The 25,632-nt window shown below is 36.2% G+C and overlaps 1 protein-coding gene across 3 annotated transcripts in view; it reads left to right on the plus strand.

Annotated features, from left to right (window-relative positions):
* Positions 1 to 25,632, plus strand: part of LOC109067735 (dachshund homolog 2-like) — a 143,416-nt gene that overhangs the window by 40,754 nt on the left and 77,030 nt on the right. For all 3 annotated transcript variants that reach the window (XM_042748428.1, XM_042748429.1, XM_042748430.1), the window contains exon 2: positions 21,531 to 21,646. In XM_042748428.1, coding sequence (XP_042604362.1) covers positions 21,531 to 21,646 — 116 coding nt within the window. The remainder of the gene's footprint in view (positions 1 to 21,530; positions 21,647 to 25,632) is intronic.

Consider the following 25,632-nt stretch of genomic DNA (forward strand, 5'->3'; position numbering starts at 1 on the left):
TTTTTTTAAATCTAATGATCAGTCAGAGTGGAAATTAGATTTCAGGAGATAGATAGAAAAATAGATTTCCATTATTTTAGCACATGCACGCACACAAAAAATAAACAAGAGGACCTTTTTGAAGAAAAAGCAAAAAATGCCTGCAATATTACATCACCAATCAGAACTGAAAAAATAATGACTATTTTCAAACATGTTTCCTAAACAATCTGCCCATCTGCCATTGGTGGCAATTAAATGGATAGAACCACCCTAAAATTATTTCAGTTGTTGGGCCTATGTTTATTATGAGAAGATACAGATTATGACATCACAACCAAAATGGTCTTAAAGGTACAATAGCACAAAACCATGACTAAACATTCATAAGTTTTTTTTCAGGAAAAATCATATAAAAAGTAATAATAATAAAATAATGTATAGCATAATATAATATTATAACATGATTTGCTGCATTTAACTTTTACTTTTAAATACTTTTCCAAAACATTCTGGATTGAGCATTTAAAAAAAAAAAAAAATCTTGGTGAGAGAAAATAGTGGGGACTGTCAACAAGTGCCAAAACTCAACTCTGTAACCCACAATGCCTCTTGACAGTTCAGACTCACTAAATTAAAGAACACTCTTGGCAGACAAGTGCCCACGCCTGCAGGACGAGGGAGGAGAAACGGTCCTCACAAGATCCGTCACGTACACGCTAATGAAAAAGATTTATTCATGTTTTTAAGAGTCGGCATTAACACTGCAAAATGTTAATGGATGAGAATTTGTGGCCGCTTTCTGGAGCACAATTTTTGTTATTTATGATGTGTGTGGGTTTTTTAAGTTAGGGCGTGGTCTTCGATAGATATGCTGTTGTCTTATTAATATGCATATATGTGTTTGTGTTCAAATTGTTAAAATGCCACAAAAGAGGCAGAGATACATTTAAATAAAGCCAACAAGTGACATTTTAACGTAAACCAATTAATCATGCCTAAGTGTCAATAATATTGCAGCAAGATTGAAATTCACCTTCATTAATACCACTGAACCAACAAGCAATAAAAAATCAATTACCCATTGAGCTTCACATTTTGTGTCTCATATTTTACAGCTACATTTAGGCCTGTTTGATTTTTTTTTGTAAAGGTAGTTCATATTTAAAGGGGAAATACACCCAAAAATTATTATTTTTTATTTACTCACTCTTGTCTCTTTCAAAACCTGTATGTTCTTCTGTGGAGAAATTTATATTAGAATGTCAAAGCTGTTGTTTCCCATACAATGAAAGCGAATGGGCACTGGAGCTTTCAAGCAATATCATTAGTGAATAACAACATTAATTTAATGTTCATCATGAAACTATTGTATGGCTTCCGAGGCCTTAGAATGTTCTATATAAGTTGTACGGGCTACTTACACTTCTTGTATGGTGCTTTTTTGTTTCTTTTTTAAGGCTTGACAGCACCAGACTGTCCATCCACTTTAAATGAAGGAGCAAAGAAAATATTCTTCCTAACATCTTTTTTGTGTTCTACCGAAGAAAAATATGGAATTATATGAAAGAACATTAATTTCGTTGAACTATTTCCTTAATATGTTTTAGGAGTGTGTTGGCTTCCTCTTTTCCTCTATTCTGTTTTTTTCTAACTATGGGCCTCCTGCCTCCCATCAGGCCATAGCTAACAATGCACTCCTGATTAAAGCAAACCAAGTGCTCAGCTACCTGCACAAAAATAGACCTGCTCTCACCATGAGGGCCATCCCGTGTGTGTGTGTGTGTGTGTGTGTGTGAGAGAGAGAGAGAGTGTTTGTCTACAAAAGATAAAGCCAGTGAAATTGAAAGACGAGTTTGAATCCATCCAGAGTGTTATGTTGAAAACTCTTAAAAACAAGGATTTAGTATACTTTAAGTGCACATGATTACAGAAAACACACAAAAAGTCTACTGAAAGTGGCTCACACACACACACACACACACACTGTTGTCTTGTGATCTCTGGCTTAATGGGGACTGGAGTCTTTTTCATGTTTCATTGTGTGTTACTTTTACCCACAGGCTTGCTAAGTGTGTCCCCCTCTCCGCTCCGTTTCCCCCCATGCTCCACATTCCAGCCTCATGCACACAGCTTGTTTCCTGATATTGCACATTGTTTGGCAACTTCAAAAGGATCCATTTTAAACATGTGTCCATTTAAGACTGTACAGGAATCCATAGCGTCTGGTCCACATTACGTCGGCCTGCTTAACCGTTAACATGTGGCAGCACTAATCAGAACATACATGTATTTACAGTGCAGACAGAGCACATACCTGCGGGGTGCGTAAATAAGGACGCAAGCTGCTTTTGATAATCTGTGCATAAATGCTTCACTGTGCGAAACAGCACTGATAGAACGCATATGTTAATTTCACAATGTAGACTTCTGTATATCGAAAATCCCTAGGAAAATTGTGTTATAAATTCATTGTTGGGGTATTATTCCTTGACTGGCCTTTAACAATTAAAAGTAAAATTTACGTGAAGTGCATTAAATTGATTAAAAGTGACAGTAAAGACATTTATAATGCTAAAAAATATTTATCTTTCATGTAAAGAAGAAAATGAAAAAAATTTACCAACAAAAAAAACAAAACAAAAACTAATAATCACTTTAATAAGAAACGATTCTTGAGTACCAAATCAACATATTAGAATGATTTCAAAAGGATTTTATTGGATATTTTACCGCTATTTTTAACAAAGCTCATCCAAATGTTCACGTTCCAAAAAAAGAAGAAAACCATCAAAAAGTATTATGAATAAAGGATGATCAGATGTTTGTGTTACATTTGTAAATGATTTATTTCACTACTTCTACTACTACTAATTTAAGCAAAAGCTAAATCAATTAAATTAAATAAATAAAATTAGTCATACTATGATATATGACTGTTCATATACTTTATTTTATAGTTTTTGTTAAACATCTATCTATCTATCTATCTATCTATCTATCTATCTATCTATCTATCTATCTATCTATCTATCTATCTATCTATCTATCTGTGAAATTCAAATTAAAAATCTATGTATTTCTTCTCATTTGAGTTCACATTGTTTTTATAATGAAATTATATTTTATATAAATATACAGCAGCTGTAATATTTTTGTACAGATGTGCCAAAATAATTGTAAAGGATAGAAGTACAGTGATCTGCTGTAGCCATGGTAGCTTGCTTAGTTAATGCAGTGAAAAAGAGGATGCTGGCCTGGTGTGTTTAACCTTAGCAGGAAGTTGACAGGCAGGCCAAACGCGGGGTCAGCGGTTAGCCCTGCTGACAGGAGACAAACTGAAGGGTCCGAGTGTGCGAGACAAACAATGTAATTGTGCCTTGGTGCAATAATGCACTTTGAGCGCTTGTGCGTTACACTCATGCATTTCAATTTAATCTGTTGTTCTTTAATTACAAGCCAACTATATTAACTAAAAGACTGTTCTGCAATGTGGACAAAACCCATTTACTTCCTCATTAACCGGTGATATGTTCTTCACCACTCCGTTTTGGCTCAGAGCACCCAGTTTCACTCCGATCTGAACAAATAGTCATTCAACAGGCCAAACCATTAGTTTAATTGGAAAGGCCTTCAAAAGAGGAATGTTTCTTGCAAAGTGACGGTCATCCGTGGCATCTTTTGATAGGACAAAAATCCACTCTCATAGCCCACTTTTGATTTTCCACGTTTGTGTCGGCCTACATCAAATTAGAGCGGATCTGGTAGGTGTTTCTCATGAGAGTGAAGTGAAACGCTCGTAATTCAGGCACTGTGTGATGTGTCGTTAGTCACATTTTAAGTAAATGACTAGAGCCTGTGAGTGTCTATGTGTGTTTGCACTCAACATATAATGTAATTGTAACTGAAAGAGCAGATGTAACACGTTTCAGTTCCCAGTTTTATGCCTCTACCCAACATTAGATGTGTGCTCCAAACATAAGTGATCACAGAGCAATGGTAATGAACGTTTATGGTCACTCAGGATACACAGGCGAGGGCAGGAAATTGATCTGATGGCCATTGCCATGGTGACCTGTTAGAGCATGAAGATTAGTGGCATATCATATCTAAACTTGATAGGGGTGAATTAAAAATGCATCTAGACAGCGCGGCGCAAAGTGCCAGCTATCGCATTAAAAAGGATTTTATCGGCGATTTTAACACTGCTTTCAACAAAGCTCATACAAATGTCCATCAAGATCTAACAAAAGGAGAAAATAATCAAAGATTATCATGAATAAAGGATAATCAGATTTTGTCTTACATTTCTATACTGTTTTATTCACTAGAATATTAAATAATTGTAATAAAAAAAAAAAATTTCAGCAAAAGCTAAATTAATTAAATTATTTAAATAACTAGATTAAAGTAAAATTAGTCATTAGTCTATGATATACGATTTTGGTCATATCCTAAACATTTCTTGTTTGTGTGTGGTTTGCACCCTTTTTTGCACCCTGCTCATTCAAATCTACTAATCTACATATATTCAAAGGAAATTCACATTTTATAATAGTATAATTTAAAGCTTTTGTTAAACATATCTCACTTTTTCTTCACCTCTTTAAATGCTAGTGTCCACTGTGCATGCAGTTCGGCGTGTGACTTTGCATAGAGCGGATCATTTAATGTTTCACCTCCATCTCCTCAGCACAATATGAATGGAACTGTACACTGCTAAAAGGATCAAATGCATTTAATCAAGTCAAGCTGCTACAATCTGCCTAAAACAAAAGCAGGGTCAGGGTGACCCTCCTGAATGAGCGAAAAGCATTGCAATTTCAAATGTGTGCGAAGGGATTAATTTAGCAATTTATCAATTCACTGCAGTGCTTTTTGGTATAAACAATGCGCCATGCGGTATCGAATGCTTGGCAGCTGCCTCTGGAAAAACTGAATAAGGTTACTGTGTCAATTGGGCTTGTGTGTCTTAAGCCCCTGACCTGTGACCTTTCACCCCAGCCTTGTAAACAGTCCCTAATCCTGACCTTTGGCCCAGCTCTGCACCCTAGCTTTCAGTGCGTTGAACATGGCATCTTGTAATCTGGTTAAGAGAGGCACTTCAACTTTTTGGCTTTTTATTTGAAAGTTTCCACAGGTAAATGAGACACTGGTGAAAAGAAAGGTAGACTGATCAAAGCCAGATTCTGGTCCCGCACCCTGATAGGTCAATATCTAATGATGTCATGTTCTCAAAGAAACATGCTCTGCCTTAAGTATGCCATAATTTAAGTCAACATCAAATCAAAATGAACCCTATTCACTTTCTCAGTATGTGTTCTTGGTCTTACTCTGGGCAATTCATATACATTATTCCACATTTTGCTGCATGTTATTTCCATGAAAAATATATCTGTCCTCATGTTACTTGCTTCGCCAACTTTCTTTTTGTCTGACGTCAACACCCTTCTCGTCTGATACCAACTTTTCACAGTATAATCAATTCACATGCTCAATATTTACATTTTAAAATGATGGAATAAAAAGAATTATATAAGGGTTTGTAAATGACATTTTATGTTGACTTTAATAATAATAATAATAATAATAATAATAATAATAATAATAAAAACAACAACTGTGAAATGTACAGCAAAAAACAGCAGCTGTGGTACCAAAATAAATACAGTACCAACATTTTTAGATTTTACAGATTGAATTTAAATGTATATTAAAATCTGTTAATTTCCTCAATTGATATAATATTAAAGGGGTCATATGATACGATTTCAAAATTTCCTTTCTCTTTGGAGTGTTAAAGCACTTGGTGAATAAAGAAGATCTGTGAAGTTGCAAAGACTAAAGTCTCAAATCTAAAGAGATATTCATCAAAGTTGAGACTCGTCCACACCCCCCTGAAACGGCTCATTCTAACACACCCCCACATCTCTACGTCACTATGTGGGAAGATTTGCATAATGCCGCCCAGATGTTTACGCAAAGAAAGAAGGTGTACCTTTTATTCTCGTTGTAGTATTGTTGTTGCCGCCGCCGCCATGTCGTATAGACACTGTGTGTTTCACTGTGAAAGCGAAACTACTTTGTTTTTGCCTTCCAAAAGAAAACACGACTAGAAAACATGTTTATATCACGTTTATAATGGGTTTTATGTTTTTGTTTCGTCGCTCTAGCCAGACAAGGCATCACACTATGTTAAGTAGCGTAACATTTCCATCACACGCTTGAGGCATTCGGCCAATCACAACACACTGGATAGATGACCAATTACAGCACACCTTGCTTTTCAGCGCGATGAGCCTTGTGAAAATCGACACGTTTCAGAAGGCGGGGCATAGAGGAGAAACAATAATGTACAGTATGAAAATAATGTCATTACACCAAATACACAAAACAAAAAAAAAAAATTTCATTACAACAAACACAATATGACCCCTTTAATCTGTACTGCCCAAACAGCAAAAAAACACCCACAAAATCTTTATAATACACCAACAAGCACTAAAAACACAGATGGTGATGAAAAAGTTTTTCCGCAATCTGAGCTAAATACTAATATATAGAAGGTGCACAGTGCACACCATCTTGATAACACACAACACTAAAATAAAGCAAGAAATGTTGATTTAATAGCATAGTTACAAAACCCTAAATCACATACACATACTTTTCACCATATAGAGTAAGGGAACTTGCCATTAATCAATCAACAGGTCTTTTACAGACTTTTACCATTGAAATTTCAATCATTTTTTACTGCATGATGTTGTGGCATTAGCAATGCCAAGATCATGGGTTTAATTCCCAGGGAACATGCAAATTCATAAAATCTGTCAATTGTTTTGAATAAAAGTCTTGCCAAATGCAGGCCTTCCTCTGGAAAAATAGCTGCTATCTGCTGTATTTTCTCATGAGAACTTCAGAGATAACTTAATCTAGTCTAATAAAATGTGTGGAAAAAAGTATAGAGGTCAAAATAAAATGCTTAAACCAAAACAGCCGGAGAAAGAAGCCCATCAACTTTCATCTCCAGTCCTCACAAGACGAAGCAAAGGACTTGTTAAATTTGGAAAAGACTCTGTTTGTAGGTACAAGAGCCACCGGCTTCTCGTGTTTACATCTTCCCATGACATTTTCCCTCCCTCTGCTGTTTTGAAACAGATTAGGGTGCGGGTTATTAAATAAATGAGAGTAACCCTCCCTCGCCTCCTCTCACTCTCTCACTTTTCTCTCTCTCTCTCGGCGGTGAGTGACAGTAATCCGTGGTGAGACGTCGAGCATCAGGGACAGAAGGTTTGTTCTGCATCTTGCCGACCCCTGTTCCTCCCGCCCCCTTCACGGATTCAGCGGGCGGGTTGATAATGTCAGAGAATTTAATCCGCATACAGCTAAGTGCCAACCCTCGCTATTGTCTGAAGGCACCCCCCCCCCACACACACACACATCATCCCGCTGCCGGGGTCCACAAAGACTCGCGGTGGAGGGACGGCCAGTTGTGTCGGGTAGGAAGAAAGCCGATTGCTGTCAGCTTTGGCGCTGAGAGTGGCAGAATTACAGGAAGCAGATCTAATTTAATTGAGTGGGATCTGAACCTGGCGACTTGAGAGAGGATATAGGAGAAGTGTGTGTGTTTTGTGGTAACAGCATGTGTTTGTATGTGTCAAGGTTCAATGCGTTTTGCTATCTAAATTGTTTGCTTTCAGTCGACTGTTAATGTAAAGTTGTGCCGACGGCAAAGAGCCCATAATCAAGTGATAGTGAGCCACGTATTGTCCTAATCATTCAGTTCGTCTGAACACAATCAGCATGTAAAGGGATAATTCACTGAAAAAAAAAACCTCACCCTCAGGTTGAACACAAAAGAAGATATTTTGAAGAATAGAATATGGGTAGCCATACAGTCGATGGTAGCCATTGACTTCCATAGTATGGAAAAAATACAAAAAATTTGTTTTCACAATATTTTTTGTTATCCTGTGTATATAGATAGAACAATATATCAACAATTATTTGCCCATTTTAATGTTATTAGCTTTAACTGATAACTGTATGCTATATTTGACAAATAGTAGCCGATATATCGGTAATGTTTATTCATTTATTTATGCAAATGTAACTCATAATTAATTAGAATTATTTTTAACACTTTGTTATGTATGCTACTGTAAAAAAGTTTGGTGTCAGTAAAAAATTTATAAGAAATTAATGATTTTATTCAGCAAGGATGCATTAAAATACTCTAAAGCAACAGTGAAAATGTTTGTAATGTTCCAAAATGATTCTATTTTAAATAAATGTTGTTCTTTTTAACTTTCTATTTATCAAATAATCCTGAAAGTATTACAGTTTCCAGAAAAATATAAAGCAGCACAACTGTTTTCAACATTGATGATAATCAGAAATGTTCTTTAGCACAAATAACAATACAATAAAAATATCTCAAAAATAACATGACACACCAGACACAAAAACAGACCCAACCAAATCAATTTAATTTTTATATTTGTTCATTGAAAATTGTAATAATTCATAATAATACTGTTTTTACTGTATTTTTGACTTCATCCAAAAACATAAAAAAATCTTTCTGACCCTAAACTTTTGAACAGCTGTGCAATTATACACATTGAAATCTGATTATTTAATTATTTTATATATTTAAAAAAAATTGATTTTGAGATTACTGCATTTTGCTAAATATTATTTCCCAAAACCCTTTGGGATTTATTTATAATATTTAATTATTAAATGGGTTATTATAACCCCAAACCCTCGATAAGTTTAGGATGGTTCTATTTCATTGTCTTTAGTTTTTGAAGGCAATAAATGGAAAGGAATGTGAAACCATGTTTAATACACCCATAAGAATAAGAAGTTGTAATAATAATAAGTTGTTTAAGAGGCAAAGCAAGTCAGGTTTCAGAATGCTGTGCTCTGATAAATCATATCACCGAAATGTAAAAAAGGTCAGTTGCGATTTCATGTTGACTTCTACATTCAAGACTTGCTTTGACAGAATGAAATGCAGCACTTACAGAGATGGATGGAGTGAGACTGAGAAACAGGTGGAATGGAAATAGAGATCAAACTTACTTAGACTGATATGAATGTGTATTAAAGCAGCATGGGTAAAACAGACCGTGAGTGTGTATGTGTGTGTGAGAGAGAGAGAGAGTATACAAAGATAAGAAATCTCTCTGTCTGTTTTCTCTCACACACCGGAGGCCCCGACATGTGCGTCCGCTCACCGTTAACAGGCTGTCAGAGCGAGTCTCATTGCTGGGATGCTTTGAATCTATCACGTCTTAACTTAAGCGCAGTCGGGCACATTGTGTCCGCTGTCTCTGCTGCGGGTTAAAGGGAGAGCGTGCTGTGTTATCAGAGAGCTGCTATTTTTAAGAGCCGTGCATTGAGTCGTATCTCAGTGAGCTGTCAAGTGACGACAGCCTCTCCCTCCTCTTTCCCATCCCTCTCTCTCTGTCCATCCATTCCCCCAGTGTGGTAAATCACCGGCTCATCATATGTTCAGTGAAGAATCAATACAGAATCGCAGAGATGCAGGGCTGAAAAAAGGAAGTGAGCATGTCTAAAGAGGAAGGATTAAACAGTGAATTCAGCTGGATCAGACGATTTTAAAATGATGTGTGTGTCTGTATATATCTGTGTGTATGGATTACTGATAAGAGTCAAACATCAATTCCTTGGAGTATTGGATAAATGACCTCTTCATTGACCCCTTTCACACACACAAACACACACTTTATAACACATTTAAATGTACAAGCTCGCTGTACTAGATCTTAAAAATGAAAGTTACATTGATTTCATTAATTTTCTGCTGTTTATTTATATAGCAGAAAGAGAAAAAGAATAAATACACTTTATATCTATCAGTCTGTCCGTCCGTCTATCTATCTATCTATCTATCTATCTATCTATCTATCTATCTATCTATCTATCTATCTATCTATCTATCTATCTATCTATCTGTCTATCTATCTGTCTGTCTGTCTGTCTGTCTGTCTATCTATCTGTCTGTCTGTCTGTCTGTCTGTCTGTCTGTCTGTCTGTCTATCTGTCTATGAAAATTAAAAAAAATAATGTATGATTTACTTTGAAACACTTTACTCAGAATGTAAATGAATAATTACAAATAAATAATTTTACAAAAACTACAAAGAATTAAGGATGAAATTTTGAAGTAGAAAGACTGAAATCATATTTACTTGTTTATTTAATCTTTGTTTTATTTAGAATTTCAGCGTAATTAAGTAACATAAATTGTGTCAAATGTTGCATGGTTGTTGAATCATACAAGCATTAATTTATTAACTTTTTCATGGCCAATACCCAATAAAAGGCTAATGTTATATTTTTATACTACTGTAAGGAAATTACACACGCAAGATTTAAAGTTATTGGTATGTACAGTATGCTAGAAGTTAATAGTATGCACAGTATGAGAGATAAAATAAAACGTAGAATTAATAGTCTTTTATATTTTTACTCTAAATATGTAGTATACTGTTTAAAAAAAAAAAAAAACTTCATAATAATACAGTAGGGATCCTTGTGACGCTATTACCAGTTATGATACATTAAAAAATATCCAATTTAGGCTGATAACTGATATAGTGCTGATATGTTGCGAAATTCCTTTCTGTTTCACTTTAACACATTTAAATTTGTGAATATAATCTTGAAAAGGTGTGACAAAAGTGGGCCTGTTTTGTGCTCAGCTGTTTCACATATAAGCTGTACACTTTAATTGCATTTTCTGCATTAATTGTGGAATGGATTTCAATATGGTAAAATGTCTTAAACAGACCAAGGGGCCGTGTAGAACTTTGTGAATGGCATACATACTAATTCTGTGTAAATCCGCAGAGCTTTTCCACGCTGGCCTGGTGATCTGCTGTTTAGCAGCATGTGTCAAGGCCTTGTGTGTCATTTAGAAATAGAGATCATCTCACTGGACGTCCATATTGTTATGGATATTCATACACACACATGCTCCCATGTGCAATCAAAGGATGCGCTCATGTCACGCGCTCCTCGGATTTGATTGATGGATGAAGATAATGGCTCACAAACAAACTCTCCCTCCCCCACCCGCCCCGGCCGCCCACCATGAATAAAGCAACACCTCTCTCTCGCTCCTCTCCCTCTCGCTCTCGGAGCAGACAGCAGGGGGGAAGACATCTGACATTTATTCAATACCATCAGTAGCTCTGTAGTGGCACTGCTGAGAGAAAGAGGGAAAAATTATGATCGGCGGTTACTTAAGCTAAAAGCTACACGGTGTCAGACGGAGGCAGCACTTAAAGAAATCCACGAGTGGAGATTTCTCTTCGGGAGATGCTCTGTTTTTTCTGGGCCCTTTCCGAAATGGTTCCTTGCACACAGCCGCACCAAGCTTTTTAATAAAAGCTCGAAGCAGAGGAATTCTCTCAATTAATAATGCAGAACAAAAGCGACATTGTGAGGGCCGGAGAGCATGTGTATTTGTGTGTATGCGTGCGAAAGAGACTGTGCCACAGAGACGGGACTCTGTCGCTCTGAGCGCTTGACCTTTCTCTGGTGGCGTCCCAGGAGTCGGCATTTTAGAAAAACGCACCTTTGTTTACTGTCATTAGCTGATCTGAGGTCATCCGTTATGGCGGCCACCTTGACAAAAGCAATTCAGAATTTAATCATCTAATTTAGGTAAAGAGACAGGCCTCTAATTTACCTGAATTTCTTTAATATACTTGTACTGTAGGTAAATAGAAAGCAGGGTTATAGCAACAAATAAACCCCAAAATCTTGATTGATCTTACTCCCGGTTATCACTTCCAAATATGCAACCAGGAGAAAGTTAACCATGAAAATAATCACCATGAAAACTAACACTAAGATAAAGCACTGTCTTCTTTTTTTGCTTAATTGTGATTTACAGTCTATGCATTTTGCCACCTACTGGCTGGTTGTGCAATCATATTTAATGGTATCTTTTATTAGTTAATCTTTAATCAGGTTTTATTACTGTGAGCAAGAGTTATATTGTTTGCTTGATGCTAAATATATAAATAGATTGAACTAAAAACAGTCTGTGCTTGCAAAGATATATAGCTGTGTAAGTTTAGCCATTTTACTTCCATATTTATTGTAAGGTGAGATGTGTCACATTTATACTTTTATTATAAAAATACATAATATAATGTCCTGTTGCAACAATAAATAAATAAATTTGAATGTAAACGTATGAGATGATAATTCAATAAAACAACAGAGTAAAATAAATATATTTTTTTATATTTTAAATATTATAGTGATAATCATATACATATATGTATGTATGTATGTATGTATGTATATATATATATATATTATATATATATATATATATATATATATATATATATATATATATATATATATATATATATATATATATATATATATATATATATATATATATGAGTTTATTTGCAAAAAACAAATTTTTTTCGAATTTCCAAAAATCATGTTTTTTTAATTGTAATCATGTTTTTGTGTTTTATTGTGTTAGTTAGTTGTATTTTTTTTTTTTTTTTTTTTACCTAATCAAAATAACCCAAATGCAGTTTGATTAAGATTAATTGAAATGCACAATGAAAAAAAACAGATTTTTGAAAAATGTTAAAAATGGAGTTATCTGGTTTTGCAAATGAACTCTTCATATATAGTGCAAATTATGTAAATATAAGTGTGTGCATGTACACACACACACACACACACACACACACGCGCACACACACACACATACACACACACACGTCATTGCATAACCTGCTTTCTGGAATAACTCTTAGATGCCTGTTAAGTAAAGTAACGATTTCAATGTTAATGCCAGTTTTTCCCCATCTTTGTATTTTCTTGACCATGGATTATTAAACACTCCATCCACTCTGAAATTAAACTAGCCAACCAGTAGGTGGTTGGAGACGTTGTCCTAATTTCTTGGCATCTCCTCTGAAGCACCGCCCTGTACTTGGCTTGCCTCAACACTATGAAACCACTAGTTATGGTTAACAATAGTCTTCGTCTGACAATCACAATCAAGATAATGGACCACAGTGTGAGACAAGCCTGTGGGGAAAAACAGCCCTACCACGGCCAAAGCCTTTCCCAAATTAAAAGCATTGGCCTTTAATCTGAGAAATATTGGATGGCTTTATAAGAAAGAGCGATGACTGAACACATACCTGGAAATGTCAGGTGTGACCTTGCCTGTACTGAAATGCAGTTTGTTAGAAGACAACACAAGCTTTATTGACAACATCTATGAGTGATATCACAGAAAATAATTTCAACATCAGTTTCCTACCTCAGTATGTAAAATTTGTTAATAGAAATGTACTTTAGATGGTAAACTAAGGGGCAGTTTTATAGACATAGTCATAATGTTTTTATTTTTAACCTGGTATATTAAAAAAAAAAAAACATGCATATGTAAAATCTATTGCTTTATATTGTTATTTCTTGGCTATATATTTTTTTCTGTTATTTTACTTAAAAAAAAAAAAAAAAAAAAAACTTATATTCAACAAGAATTAATTGAATTAACAAAAAGTGATAGTAAAGACTATATTGTAATAAAAGATTGTTCTTTTGAACTTATTATTCATCACAGAACCCTGAAAAATTTTTTACCATGGTTTCCACAAAAATATTATCAGCATATTAAAATGATTTTCTGATGGATCAAGTGAAACTGAAGACTGAAAATTCAGCTTTGCATCACAGGGATAGATTGCATTTTAAAATATATTCACATAGATTAATTGCAATAATATTTAGCAGTTTTATTGTTTTTGCTGTATTTTTGATCAAATAAATGCAACTTTGGTGAGCATAAGAGACTTTAAGTCATGAAATAACATATTGTAGATATATGAAATGTTTGTGCAGTAACTATTCAGTAAAGCGTGAATCATTTAGCTTGTGTCTGCCACATGCACTTGTGGTCCGCTCTAGTGTACACTAATTAGTTTAGTTGTACAACACTGAGAGCAAAGTGCAGAATGAAATCAGCGGCAGTTGTCTGACTGTGAGAATAGAGCTTTACATGTGGCAGTCTGAGACCAGACAGCTTCACGCACAGTGTGTGTGTGTATGTGTGTGTGAACGATTGCAAGAGAAAGGATTTGAGTAGTATTGGTTGAATGCATGGACATATGGAGACTGACTCCTCTTGGGCATCAGCGGGTACCAGGAGCCCCATCATCCTCTCTGTCTGTCTCTCTCCCTCACGCTGTCTCTCTCTCGCTGTCTGTCTCTCTGAGCTGGCACACTGGTAGCTCCGCTCCCTGGGATACTCAAGCCTTTCAAACATGAGTAATTGATGAATTGTATGCAATATGCAAATGTGAATGCATAAATCTTCTGACTGACAGCTTAATTTATGTGAGCCTTTAAGAATGCAGGATTAGATTTTAATTAAATATCTTCAAAGGCACCCTGACTCGTACATTTTTCTCTTGCCTCAGCTGCCGTCTTTGTTGTTTAAAAAACTTTTCCACAATAAAATTTTAAAAATCATATTTTTTTCCCCCCCCCTCCCCCCCCACACCCCCCCTCCCACCACCCAACAACTCTCCTCCTTCGCTTCTTCTCGGGCTAAATATTATTACAAACAGTTAATGATTAAAACAAAGTTCGATTCTGCGAACAAACTCTTAGACCACGCCCACTCTGCAGAAAGGGGTGTGGTTGGATTCACCTACCTCGGAACTTGCCCCGCCCCCATGTTTTCAGCCACATTGTCTCAGCGAGACAAGCAGGTGTCGCCTGTTCATGAATATTGAATAAGGCCATTTAAAAAATGACAAGGGCACATTTATGAAGCCAAGAGAGAATAAAAAGTGCTTAGTAACCCAGTTTTCGCCAGTCCCCAGCAGAGCGCGATGCTGTCGCCGGGGATTTGAGCAGAGTGATTGGTTGCGACGAGCGCACTGACAGGGTTTTCTTCTCTGGCGTGTGGAACGTGCAGCAACGTGTGAATGACTTTTCACTGCCATCTGTTCCTCCAGCCCGATGGGATACGGGGAAGAGAGGAGAGTGTGTGTGTGATTGTATACTCGCTGCTCTTCACTGTCTGTCGTGGCTGTAGGGAAGGCACATGGGCATCATGCCTGCGAGTGGGAAAGGGAGATGAAAAATATTCCCATATCAGGGAATTCTCAGGGTGTAAGAGGCTCCATTACAGTCAGACTGACTGAAGAACTGAGTGGTTCACAGGGTGCCGGTTCAATATACTGACAAGCAGCATTCAATAGACCTGCATTACATTTTGGTTATTGCTAGAAATATACCCCAGCGACTTAAGACTGGTTTTGTGATCCAGGGTCACAAATATTTGAGTTTTGTTTAATTGTGTTCCTTTTACACATTAAGTACATTTACATGTATAACAAAATGTTGCTAACAATAATAAAGCTCATCATATAAGCCATAAAATGAAATATGAACCAATGTTAAATCATGTAACATTATATTTTGACATTTTTTGATATCAAAACAAGTAAATGCAGCACAAAATCGACATAAGTTCTCAAATGGTCCAAAATGCTGATCAGGTTTTGTTCTAATGCTTTATGACCTCTATGCACTAAAAATATGGTTCAAAGCATTTTCATAACTATATATATTATCATGATATTAGGTGTAATTAGTTTTTTTTATTATCAGGAAATAAACTTTGGCCAGTTTAATCAATTCATCCAAAATATGTATGGATATGATCAAATAGGTCAATACTAAGTATCACTTTTTTAGTACTATATCCTTGTTCGTAGTAATCATACAAAGTCCCATGTTTCCACACAATTAGAATTCCAGTACTCTTTCTGGAACATTGTGTTGAGTACATGACAGCTGTACTTTTCCGAAAGTGCTCTTGAAAATGAAAGGATGGGTTTTATATAAGGGAAACACCTGTCACGAGCGAGGAAAGAACTGCTCGGCCTCTAACAATATGCAGTCAAAGTGGAGCTAAATAAGAAAATAGCTTTAAGAGTCCCGCGGGAGTCAAGTGCCTGTTCACGCACAATCGCCTGACTGCAGACTTCTAACGACTCCAGCATGTTGGCTTTTTTTCTATCTTGTACTTCGGGCACGCCTCGATTAGGAATGCTCGAAAGGAGCAAGTGAGTCAGATGCTCCAAATGAGGAAAGAACGAATTCTTCTTGTTCTTCAACACATATACTGATGTAGAGCTTTACAGGAAACGGTTTCCACCTCACTTTAAGCATGACCGGAAACGTCTGCTTAGGGTTTTCTTCAACAGTCACTGATGTGTGATTTCAAATTAGTAGCTGACCGTCTTCAAAGGCGGGATCTTTTGACATTTTGCTGATTTTTCTTCCTGCACCACAGTAACCCCACAGAATCATTTGCTGCCCCACCAGGCTGTTTTCTGATTTGCTTTCCTCAAAGGAAATGGAGTCGTGTTATCGGAACACTGAGGTAATTGATTGTTTTCCAAAATGGCTTTTATCAGAATGATGTAAAAACCAACTTTGAAACAGACTCAGGCCTTTGCGCACAAAGTTCTTTGTAGATTTATTTTTAGTAACAGTAGGTTATACTGTAATAAGTTTCTTTCTCACCTGTGGCCTAGCGGTTAGCGCTACATGGTGTTCATGTGGGAGACACCGGTTCGAATCCTCCCTGTGTCATGTCTTGATCCCCCTCCCCTTTCTCTGTCAATTAAATCAAACATTTTCTCAGAGTAAAAAGTCAAACAAAACAAGGCTAAAAGTAGTTTGTCGAACTCTCCCAGAATCAAAGACTCCGCACTAGAGAGGAATTGTGGTCTGGCGAACTGTGCTGACGTTTTTTTTTTTACAGTACAGTTAACTCCATCGACTGCTCTCCACTTACAGGCACTACAACGGCTAAAGTGATTCATGTTGATTGCCTCGCTTTTCCACCACGCTCCACTGTTCATAGTTTTTAATTGGATTAGTAATGTGACGGTCCAAAGTGATTCCCATTTGCCACAGATCATAACAAGCTTGTCAACAGATCAGCAAGTCAAACTGGGATATCTTGGGGCAGGAACGGTGCCTTATGTACGAAACTGGACGCTGAAAGGTTGCTTGAAGTTTACCATTGATCCAATTGGCTTCTAGTAGATTTTCTGTTTATTGGCATTGTTTGACTGCAGTATTGTTTCAGGTCTGAAATGTAAAAACTAAAAAATACACATGAGTGCGCTACTAAGGTCTTAGAGAATGAAGATGGACCTGAGAGTGATGGAAGTGCGGTTTAGGCCAGGGGCTGAAATTTAATACCAAGTAACTCAAATATATATATATTTGAGTTTTATTATAAAAAATAAATAAAATAAAATATATATGTATATAAAAATGAACTAAATAATAATGTGATATAATAATAACATATAGACATTTACAAAAAAAAAAAAGCAAGTTTACATTTTTTTTTTATTCTGTGACGGAAACAGTCTTCCATAGCACTCCCCCAAGCATCTCCCCCCAAAGAAACACTATTGTTCCCAACTTTGAAAATCTCAAATATGTTATACTGCTGGATAGTGTTGTTGGTGTGATATAAAATAAAATAAAATAAAATAAACATTTCCACAAATTTCCAATGAACAAATCTTCTTTTTTAATGTTATGAACAAATGACATCAAAAGTAACCAATTTTATGTTCATGCTAACATTAATGTAAGTTGGTGCTGGTGATATTTTATTTGTTGTCCATAATCTGTAGCAAGCTTGCTTCAGGTTGGGCTTAAAAATACATTACATAATGGATGAAAACTGGTTGCAAATGCTGTTATGTGTTGACTTCAGTTGTCTACATTGGTTATATATGCACATATTGTATGCTGCCGTGAATGATTGTGAAACTTCTATAAAATACTACTACTCTCTGAAACTCCAGTGTAATACTATTAAGAACAAGTGGCTTGCTGTGGCGTTCTTCCTCTTGGCTTTACTATGATCAGGATAGTGGTGATTCTGCTTTGGTTTGTGTTTGTTAGAGCTGCAGTATTAATAGAACGGTGAAAAACACTTGCTGCTTGATGTACTTGGACATGATCCAATGATATGCAGCAGTAGAATTAGCATTTTGCTTTTCTGGCTTATTTTGCTCTGCCAGCACCCTTGCGCAGGGTTTGAACTGTCATGTACCTGTCTCTTTTATAGCCTGTGTCACAGTGAAGTGCGGGAGATAAGTGTGTGTTTGTGTTTTGTGTTGAATCATTTGTCTAGCGTGTTGTAGGTTAGCGGAATGGGATTCTAAAGCCGCGATTGTTTACGTATCTATCATGACGGGGATGATGTGTAACTGTATGTATGTTTGTTTGATGTGTGTATAAAATAGTAACTTGCTTATGCTCTGAAACAATTTTCCTTTTCATTGGTCTGTCAGAAGAGACTGAACTTTCCAGAAAATCACAATTGCAGCATTTACTGGAACACTGATGATAAAGATAAAAAAGCCTGTTTCTTAGAAATGTAGCCTTTGTATTCATGTTGGCTTCATAGTTACAAATAACAAAACAACAACAAACCAAAAAAAAAACAGAGCTGTCAGTTTAACTCGTTAACTTAATTAATTAGTTATGAAAAAATAACGCAATTAAAATAACTTAATAACACACTGGCCCTGCCCCCAGACCTGTACATCATCTTACATTTCATAAGTTGACTGTTGACAAATATGATGCAAGGCAACAACTTCATAAATGCAGTTATGCCCTAAAATTCAAGATAATGGGGCAAAAATGCACCTGTATGAGTTTTTTGGCACATATTTATATCATAAGATATCACACGAGCAGTGAGAGCTATATCACCGGAGTGCTGTTTATGTCCAAATAGCACAAGTGCAAATGTGATTTTATACAACTGTTCAGTAAATAAAAGGTTAATATTGTGCAATATTTTAAAACAATATTGTGTTTTTGCTCAATTTTGTTAGTGAAATTATTACCTATAAAGCCACCGCAGAACTGTTGTGCATCTGTGAACAACACAGCGGTGTTTAGTTTCTGAATGAAACCTCGTTTTGAACGAATCATGTGAACCAATGATTCAAGAACCTATTCATAGAGAGAGCCGTTTACTTAATTCCAGAATGAATCAGCCGTTTGAACAAATCGAATGAATGAATGACTCAAAGACATTTACTGCCACCTGCTGGCAGTTTTAGTTTCATTTCATTTATCAAAAAATAAATAAATAAACACAGAAACATTTAAATGGATAGTTCACCAAAATAAATATAAAAAATTCTGTCATCATTTACTCACCCTTGTGTCGTTTAAAACATGAATGACTTACTTTCTTTTGCGCAACATAAAAAAAGGTATTTTGAAGACTGTTGGTAACAAAGCTGTTTTGATTACCAGTGAAAGAATTACTGTGATGTTTCTCTAATTATCTTCTTTTATGTTTCATAGTTTATGTTAGGCCATTGTAGTCTAAACATTTAAGTGTAATAAATATTATGTTGAATCGAAATGTTTATTTCTAAAGCTAATATTGGTAATGTCTACTTGATACTTTCTCCTTTAACACAATAATAGCTTTAAAGTGCTCCTATTATGGATTTTTGAAAATTACCTTTCATGCAGTGTGTAACACAGCTCTAAGTGAATGAAAACATCCTGCAAAGTTTTAAATCTGAAAGTGCACCGTGTATAATGTTATTGTCTCTCAAAAGAAAGAGTCTACCCTGAATCATTAGCTGTGTCTCAATTTGAAGGATTCGCTTTCCGGAGGTCGAATCCACTGGAGGTCGCATCCTCTGTAGGATGCGTGTATGGACTGTCCTCAACCTAGAATTAAATGAGATGGCCTTCGTAAGACGGGCAGAAAAGGAAACAGGAAGTATCATGTTGCTATGCCAACACATTTAGAGTGTCGTTGTGCTCTCACAATACTTAAAATGAAGGCAAATTATTTCTAAATTTGGAAAGTAATTTGAAAAATAAAAAGTTTTTTTAAGGAGCTGCAGCGTACGTACAACAGACATCTATTAGAGAAAAAAACGAGGAGGATATTAAGAACAAAGTTTATCCGTTTTTACTGGAGATGATTTAAGGTAAGGTGTAAACCATAGTCTGTATAGAACATGGACGGTGTGTCCGTGACGTCACCTGTAGGTTTCTGAAGAACTTTTTTGAAGCTCAAAGTGGGCGGAGCTGGCCGTCGCCATCTTGGCAGTGCATCACCATGCCTCACTCCCCGATAGATGGTTGCTAAAACCACGCCCACCTAGCTTGACAGTGGTGACAGCAGCGACAATCCACCTGTCATTCAAGTGGCCACACCCTTAATTATGCAGAACTTTAAGGCTTAATATAATTTAAACGGATGCGTTATAAAACAATTCACCCCCCTCACAGTTGTCACGAAGGCCAAAATTAGCTAGATAGACCAAAACCACTTTTGTACCAGGCTGTAGACGTATTTTTTTCTGCTGTAAAGTTGGGCATTTTAACATGAGGAGTCTATGGGACTGACTCCCTTTTGGAGCCAGCCCCTAGTGGCCAGTCGATGAATTGCAGTTTTAGTCACTTCTGTGTTGGTTTCACGAGAGACACCGGAAGGTTGCAGCTTGGTGTAAACACCACATCTGCGCTTGTGTGTACATCTGCTGGCGCCGCCATTTTTCAAATTATCGATGATGATTAATACGGTGACGCAAAGGATTGTGGGTTATCTGTTGCAGTGAAGGATACACTTCATGCATCCTCTGAATTCCTGTGAAAGAAGGTTGCATTCAAAGGTCATATTTAGATTGTCCTTCTCACTTTTCTGAAGTGAGACATCCTCGATGACATATGCAGCCTTCGAATGCGACCTCCGGAGGGCGTAGCCTTCTAAATGAGAAATAACTATTGAAACGAGTCGTGTTTTAAATGAATTCCAAGCCGTTTCATGCTGACACATGAAACATTACCATATTTCACGCCCACTAGTTGGTCTTTTTGCATTGGTCTGAATGAAAATGCAAATTCATTCTTTGCCACTAGGTGCCGCTTTTGGGGCGGTAAAAATAGCTGTTTCCCTTGTAATCCTGTACACAAAGCAGCACTGGGTTCACAAACACTGCTTTTATTATGAAATGGAAATAAAATCGTCAATCGGACCAATCACCGCAGATTAGTGTCACGCAAAGGAGGGGTTGAAAAATGAATCATTGAGCGAATCTTTTAGGAGTCGTTGAGTAAATAAGGTCAAAATAAATGTATATTAAAAGATAATGAAAGTGTTTTTTGACCTTCATTTAACTATTTTTCTTGTGAATATTTTCTTCTATTAACGCTTTATCAAAAATTAAATCAAGAATTGCTGTTTATTTCTTTTTTTATGAATGAGGGTCATGTTATTGACTCATAAGTAGCCTATATTTGGTGTTCACCTATCAAAATACATCTCTCAGTCGTGTCCCTGTGACCTACTGTACAAGATCAAGCAAAAAGTTAGATGAAAATGTATCTGATGTCATATTAAACCCCTGTTGTCTGTTTTTTCTGTGCAGTTCTCGGCCCGGTCGTCCTCCCAAGCGTTCTCTCGGCGTGGCGATGCAGGACAGCTCTCGTCTGCTTCCTCACAGCGTTCACGGGCTCCTCTCTCCCGGTCTGCTCTCCCCGACAGGTAAGACCCCCCTCTCTCGCTCACCCACCTGCAAGACCTAAAAATACCAGCCTCACCTGTCAATGAACGACGGGCGCCAGTGTGTAAATCCACATATATGAAAATTTTTTTCATTTATGCTTGATTTTTCTTTCTTCTGTGAAATATTTTTTATCTGTGCTGTCTGTCTTTTTTCCCATCTCTCTCGCTCTCCTTTTCTTTCCTCCTCCCACTCTTCCACCTTCTGCAAATCAGCTCGTATTGATTTCCCCCCCTCTGTCCTTCACTGGCCACCACTGCGTCTCAAACAGAGGTTAAACTATTGGATTTCTGTTGCCTCTTTGCTTTTTTCCTGTGCACGCATTTGCTTTCTCTCTTTCTCTCTCGTCATCCCTCTTTCATCTTTCCTTCCTTTGGAATTCAATCTGTTTCAGAGGAATTGTTTTATCACTTTCATACCAAATCCCAAACCACTGGGTATCAGCTGTGTGTTTGTTTGCGTGTTTTTATTTGCGACTAAACCGCATGTGTCGTTTAGCGTCGTGCTCGGATACGTTAATGTCATGTCCGCTCTTCTCTCCACTTCTTGCCTTTTAACTTCAGTTCTCTAAATTGCTGATGGTAGTGGCAATTTAACTTTCACAATGGCCAGCGCGTGTATTGATCTGCGCAGCGCGGAGTAGCCGGAGCAGTCCGTTAGCCGGCCCCGCTGATTGATTTTAGATGACTCTGTTGTTATTTCTGCCAGCCGCTCCGGGGCGGGGGAGAGGAGCTCTTTAAAATGTGCGTCCACATTTCTCTCAGTTCCTTTGCTCATCTCGCCGTCCCCAATACCAACAAACGTCTGACTTTGAAGGATGTGATGCGATTTGAGAGCAGTGCAAGTTAATAGGGACATTGGCATTATGGGCCTCATTCATGAAACGTGAACATTAATTTCTGTGTGAATCATTCCTAAAACCATTCTTACGTAACATGGACATTTTTTTTCCCCCTTGTTTTTATTTTTATTTTTTTATATAGGTTATTTATTTAATTTTTAATTTAGGGTTAACCCTAACCCTAACTTTAGCAGAGGTGGATTTACTGTCACATTTTTAACAATCATATTTCATGAAGACTATACACTACTACTGCATAAATAAAAACAGCCTTGTTGCATAATAGACTACATTTAAAAAAATAAATAGTGTAACTTTTAAATATGTATTCCTTCCAGATGGTAGTTACTGGTATCATTTACCCTTTTAAACATGTTAAATGAACTAAAGTGTTTATTTTGGACTCCATCCGGATGTGTTCCAAACCCCTCGGGTCTTTCTGCTGTGATTCCATGCATGAATCCATGCAGCGCTAAAAGAACCGACATCCACATGTATGTCAGGATGCCTCCCTCTATTCTCCATGACAGCAGTATCAACATATTGTGAAACTTGAGGAGCTGAACTTATTCTGAATGTTTATAGCAAACAATCACTCCTTTCCACTTGCATTTCTTCAGTTACTTGCGTGTATTCCAGTAAGAACAGACAACACACAGTAAAGTGATGAAGTCAAGCTGCTTAAATGTGTAAAAACAATTCCCGTAAATCATCTAAAAACCTTTACATAATACTTTTACATAGAAGTACCACCCTTCCACGGAGGTACAGTATTAATTGTAATATAACACCTGAAAATATTAACTTGTAAATGGGCCACAGTTATCAAAGATGACAAAATTTGTCATCTTTCTCAGCAAATGACTGGATTTGTGACTTTTTAATGAGGTAAAAATGAATGTAATTAGGTAATTAGTATTGGTTGTAATATTAATCTAGTATGAATTCTAATTACAGTTGTCCTTATTATAGTCAGTAATTATACAAGTGTGTATTTATAATGAATTCATGATGTAATAAAATGAAATAACTATTTTTATTGGTAACACTTTAGTATAGGGACCAATTCTCATTATTAATTAGTTGCTTATTAGCATGCCTATATTCTGCACATATTCTGCATCCCTAATCCTAACAATACCTAAACTTAACAATTACATTACTTACTATTATCTAAGCAGCAAATTAGGAATTTATTGAGCTTTATTGGACCTTAAGAAGAAGAATTGGACCTTAAAATTAAAGTGTTACCTTTATTTATATATATATATATATATATATATATATATATATATATATATATATATATATATATATATATATATATATATATATATATATATATATAGTTATTTAATTTTTTTTTTTTTTAATTATTATTATTATCATTATTATTTTTATCTAAACTTAATAAAGAAACTGTTTTAAATGTGTGGCCATGCATCTGTTCATCACAGTTTTAGTAATACATCTGAGGCATCGTAACTATCGTCACATTCTAGCAGCATTACCAACACATCAGCAGATTCTGATCAGACTTGTCATTTAATTATTAGCAGCAATTTGTGCTGTTATTTCCTGCTAACGCCATAATTAGGCAGAACAAAGTGGCGGCTTGGCTGATACGGCACTCAGCGGAGGATATCAATGCTCACCCTCACCCTCAGAAAGAGGAAAAAAACAGCCAGAGTAAAGCGTCTCTGGAGAAATGAAGTGTTTTTCTCTTCTCTCGAAGCCCTCCGCTGTGTTTCCAGTCAGGACGGAGCGTCTGAATGCAGTAGGGGGGTGCTGGTAAACCAGGTGTTGTTGTGGGGTTTGTTTTTGCATTTGGTTTCCTGGACTGCTGTTGACAGAAACATTATAAGCCTGTGGCACTTGAGCGGAGGAGAGAGAGAACGAGAGCTGATATAACGCTTATGTACAGGACGTTAGAATAGCTTGTGTTGTTTGTGCTTTGGGCATGATACCTGAACCCGTGCGGCTTATTGAGAAGAGCTATGCTATTACTTTTGAAAACTAATGATTTTCACATGTGGACAATAAAAACCATCCAAATCTTTAAAGGAGGGACCCTCTGAAGGAGCGACCCAAGCCATATCTAGAGGCCAGAATAGCAGTTTAAGAGACTTATTGCTAGTCCAATATGAGTTAAGCTCAATTAATTTTGACTCATCCCTTGTTTTCTTTATAAAAAAGCGAAAAAAAAAGGTTAGGGTACTGCACTTACAATGGAGGTCAGATTTAGAGGATTTAAAAGCAGAAATTTGAAGGTTATAATTTGATAATAGCACTCACATTTATTCTTCTATTAAAACTTGTGTATTATATTTAAGCTGTAAAGTTGTAGTTGTCACTTTTATGGCCTTTTTAGAGTTTTTGTTGGTATATTGTCATGGCAATGATGTTGTAAAATTGTATATAAATTCAGTCAGAAAAGGTTAGTGAGTAATTCTATCATGCCAAAATCATGTAAACATGTATACTGTTAATGTCTTGTGAGTATTTTATTAAAACAGTGAGTATTTTAACGCTTACTGGCCCCATTCAAGTTGAAAATAATGGTAACACTCTATTGAAAGGTGTCCTTGTTATACGTTACATGTACTTACTATTATAATAACAATAAATTATGCATAATTACATGCAAGTAGCCCTAAGTCAAACCCTAACCATATAGTAAATACATTTACTTAATTAATATTATTCAGTACACTTGAACAAGGTAATAATTTTGATAATCAACAATGTGCTGTCAACTGAACTTGTATTAAACTGAAATATTTGGTAACACTTTAGTACAGGGACCAGATCTCACTATTGCTTATTATCATCCCTATTATTAACATATTGGTTGTTTATTAGTACTTATAAAGTACATATTCTGCATGACCATGTTCTACATCCCTAATCCTACCCAATACCTAAACTTAACAACTTACTATTAATAATCAGCAAATTAGGAGTTTGTTGAGGCAAAAGTCACAGTTACTGGTTTATTAATAGCGAGAACTAGACCTTAAAAATAAAGTGTGACCAAATATTCCTTTTGAAGTTGTGCTCTTTTTTGATCCAATAAGCCACACCCTAGCGACACCCTGGTAACCAAAACTATTTTTCATTTAAAAA

Source organism: Cyprinus carpio, chromosome B21, assembly GCF_018340385.1.
Source record: "Cyprinus carpio isolate SPL01 chromosome B21, ASM1834038v1, whole genome shotgun sequence".
Taxonomy (NCBI): Eukaryota; Metazoa; Chordata; class Actinopteri; order Cypriniformes; family Cyprinidae; genus Cyprinus; species Cyprinus carpio.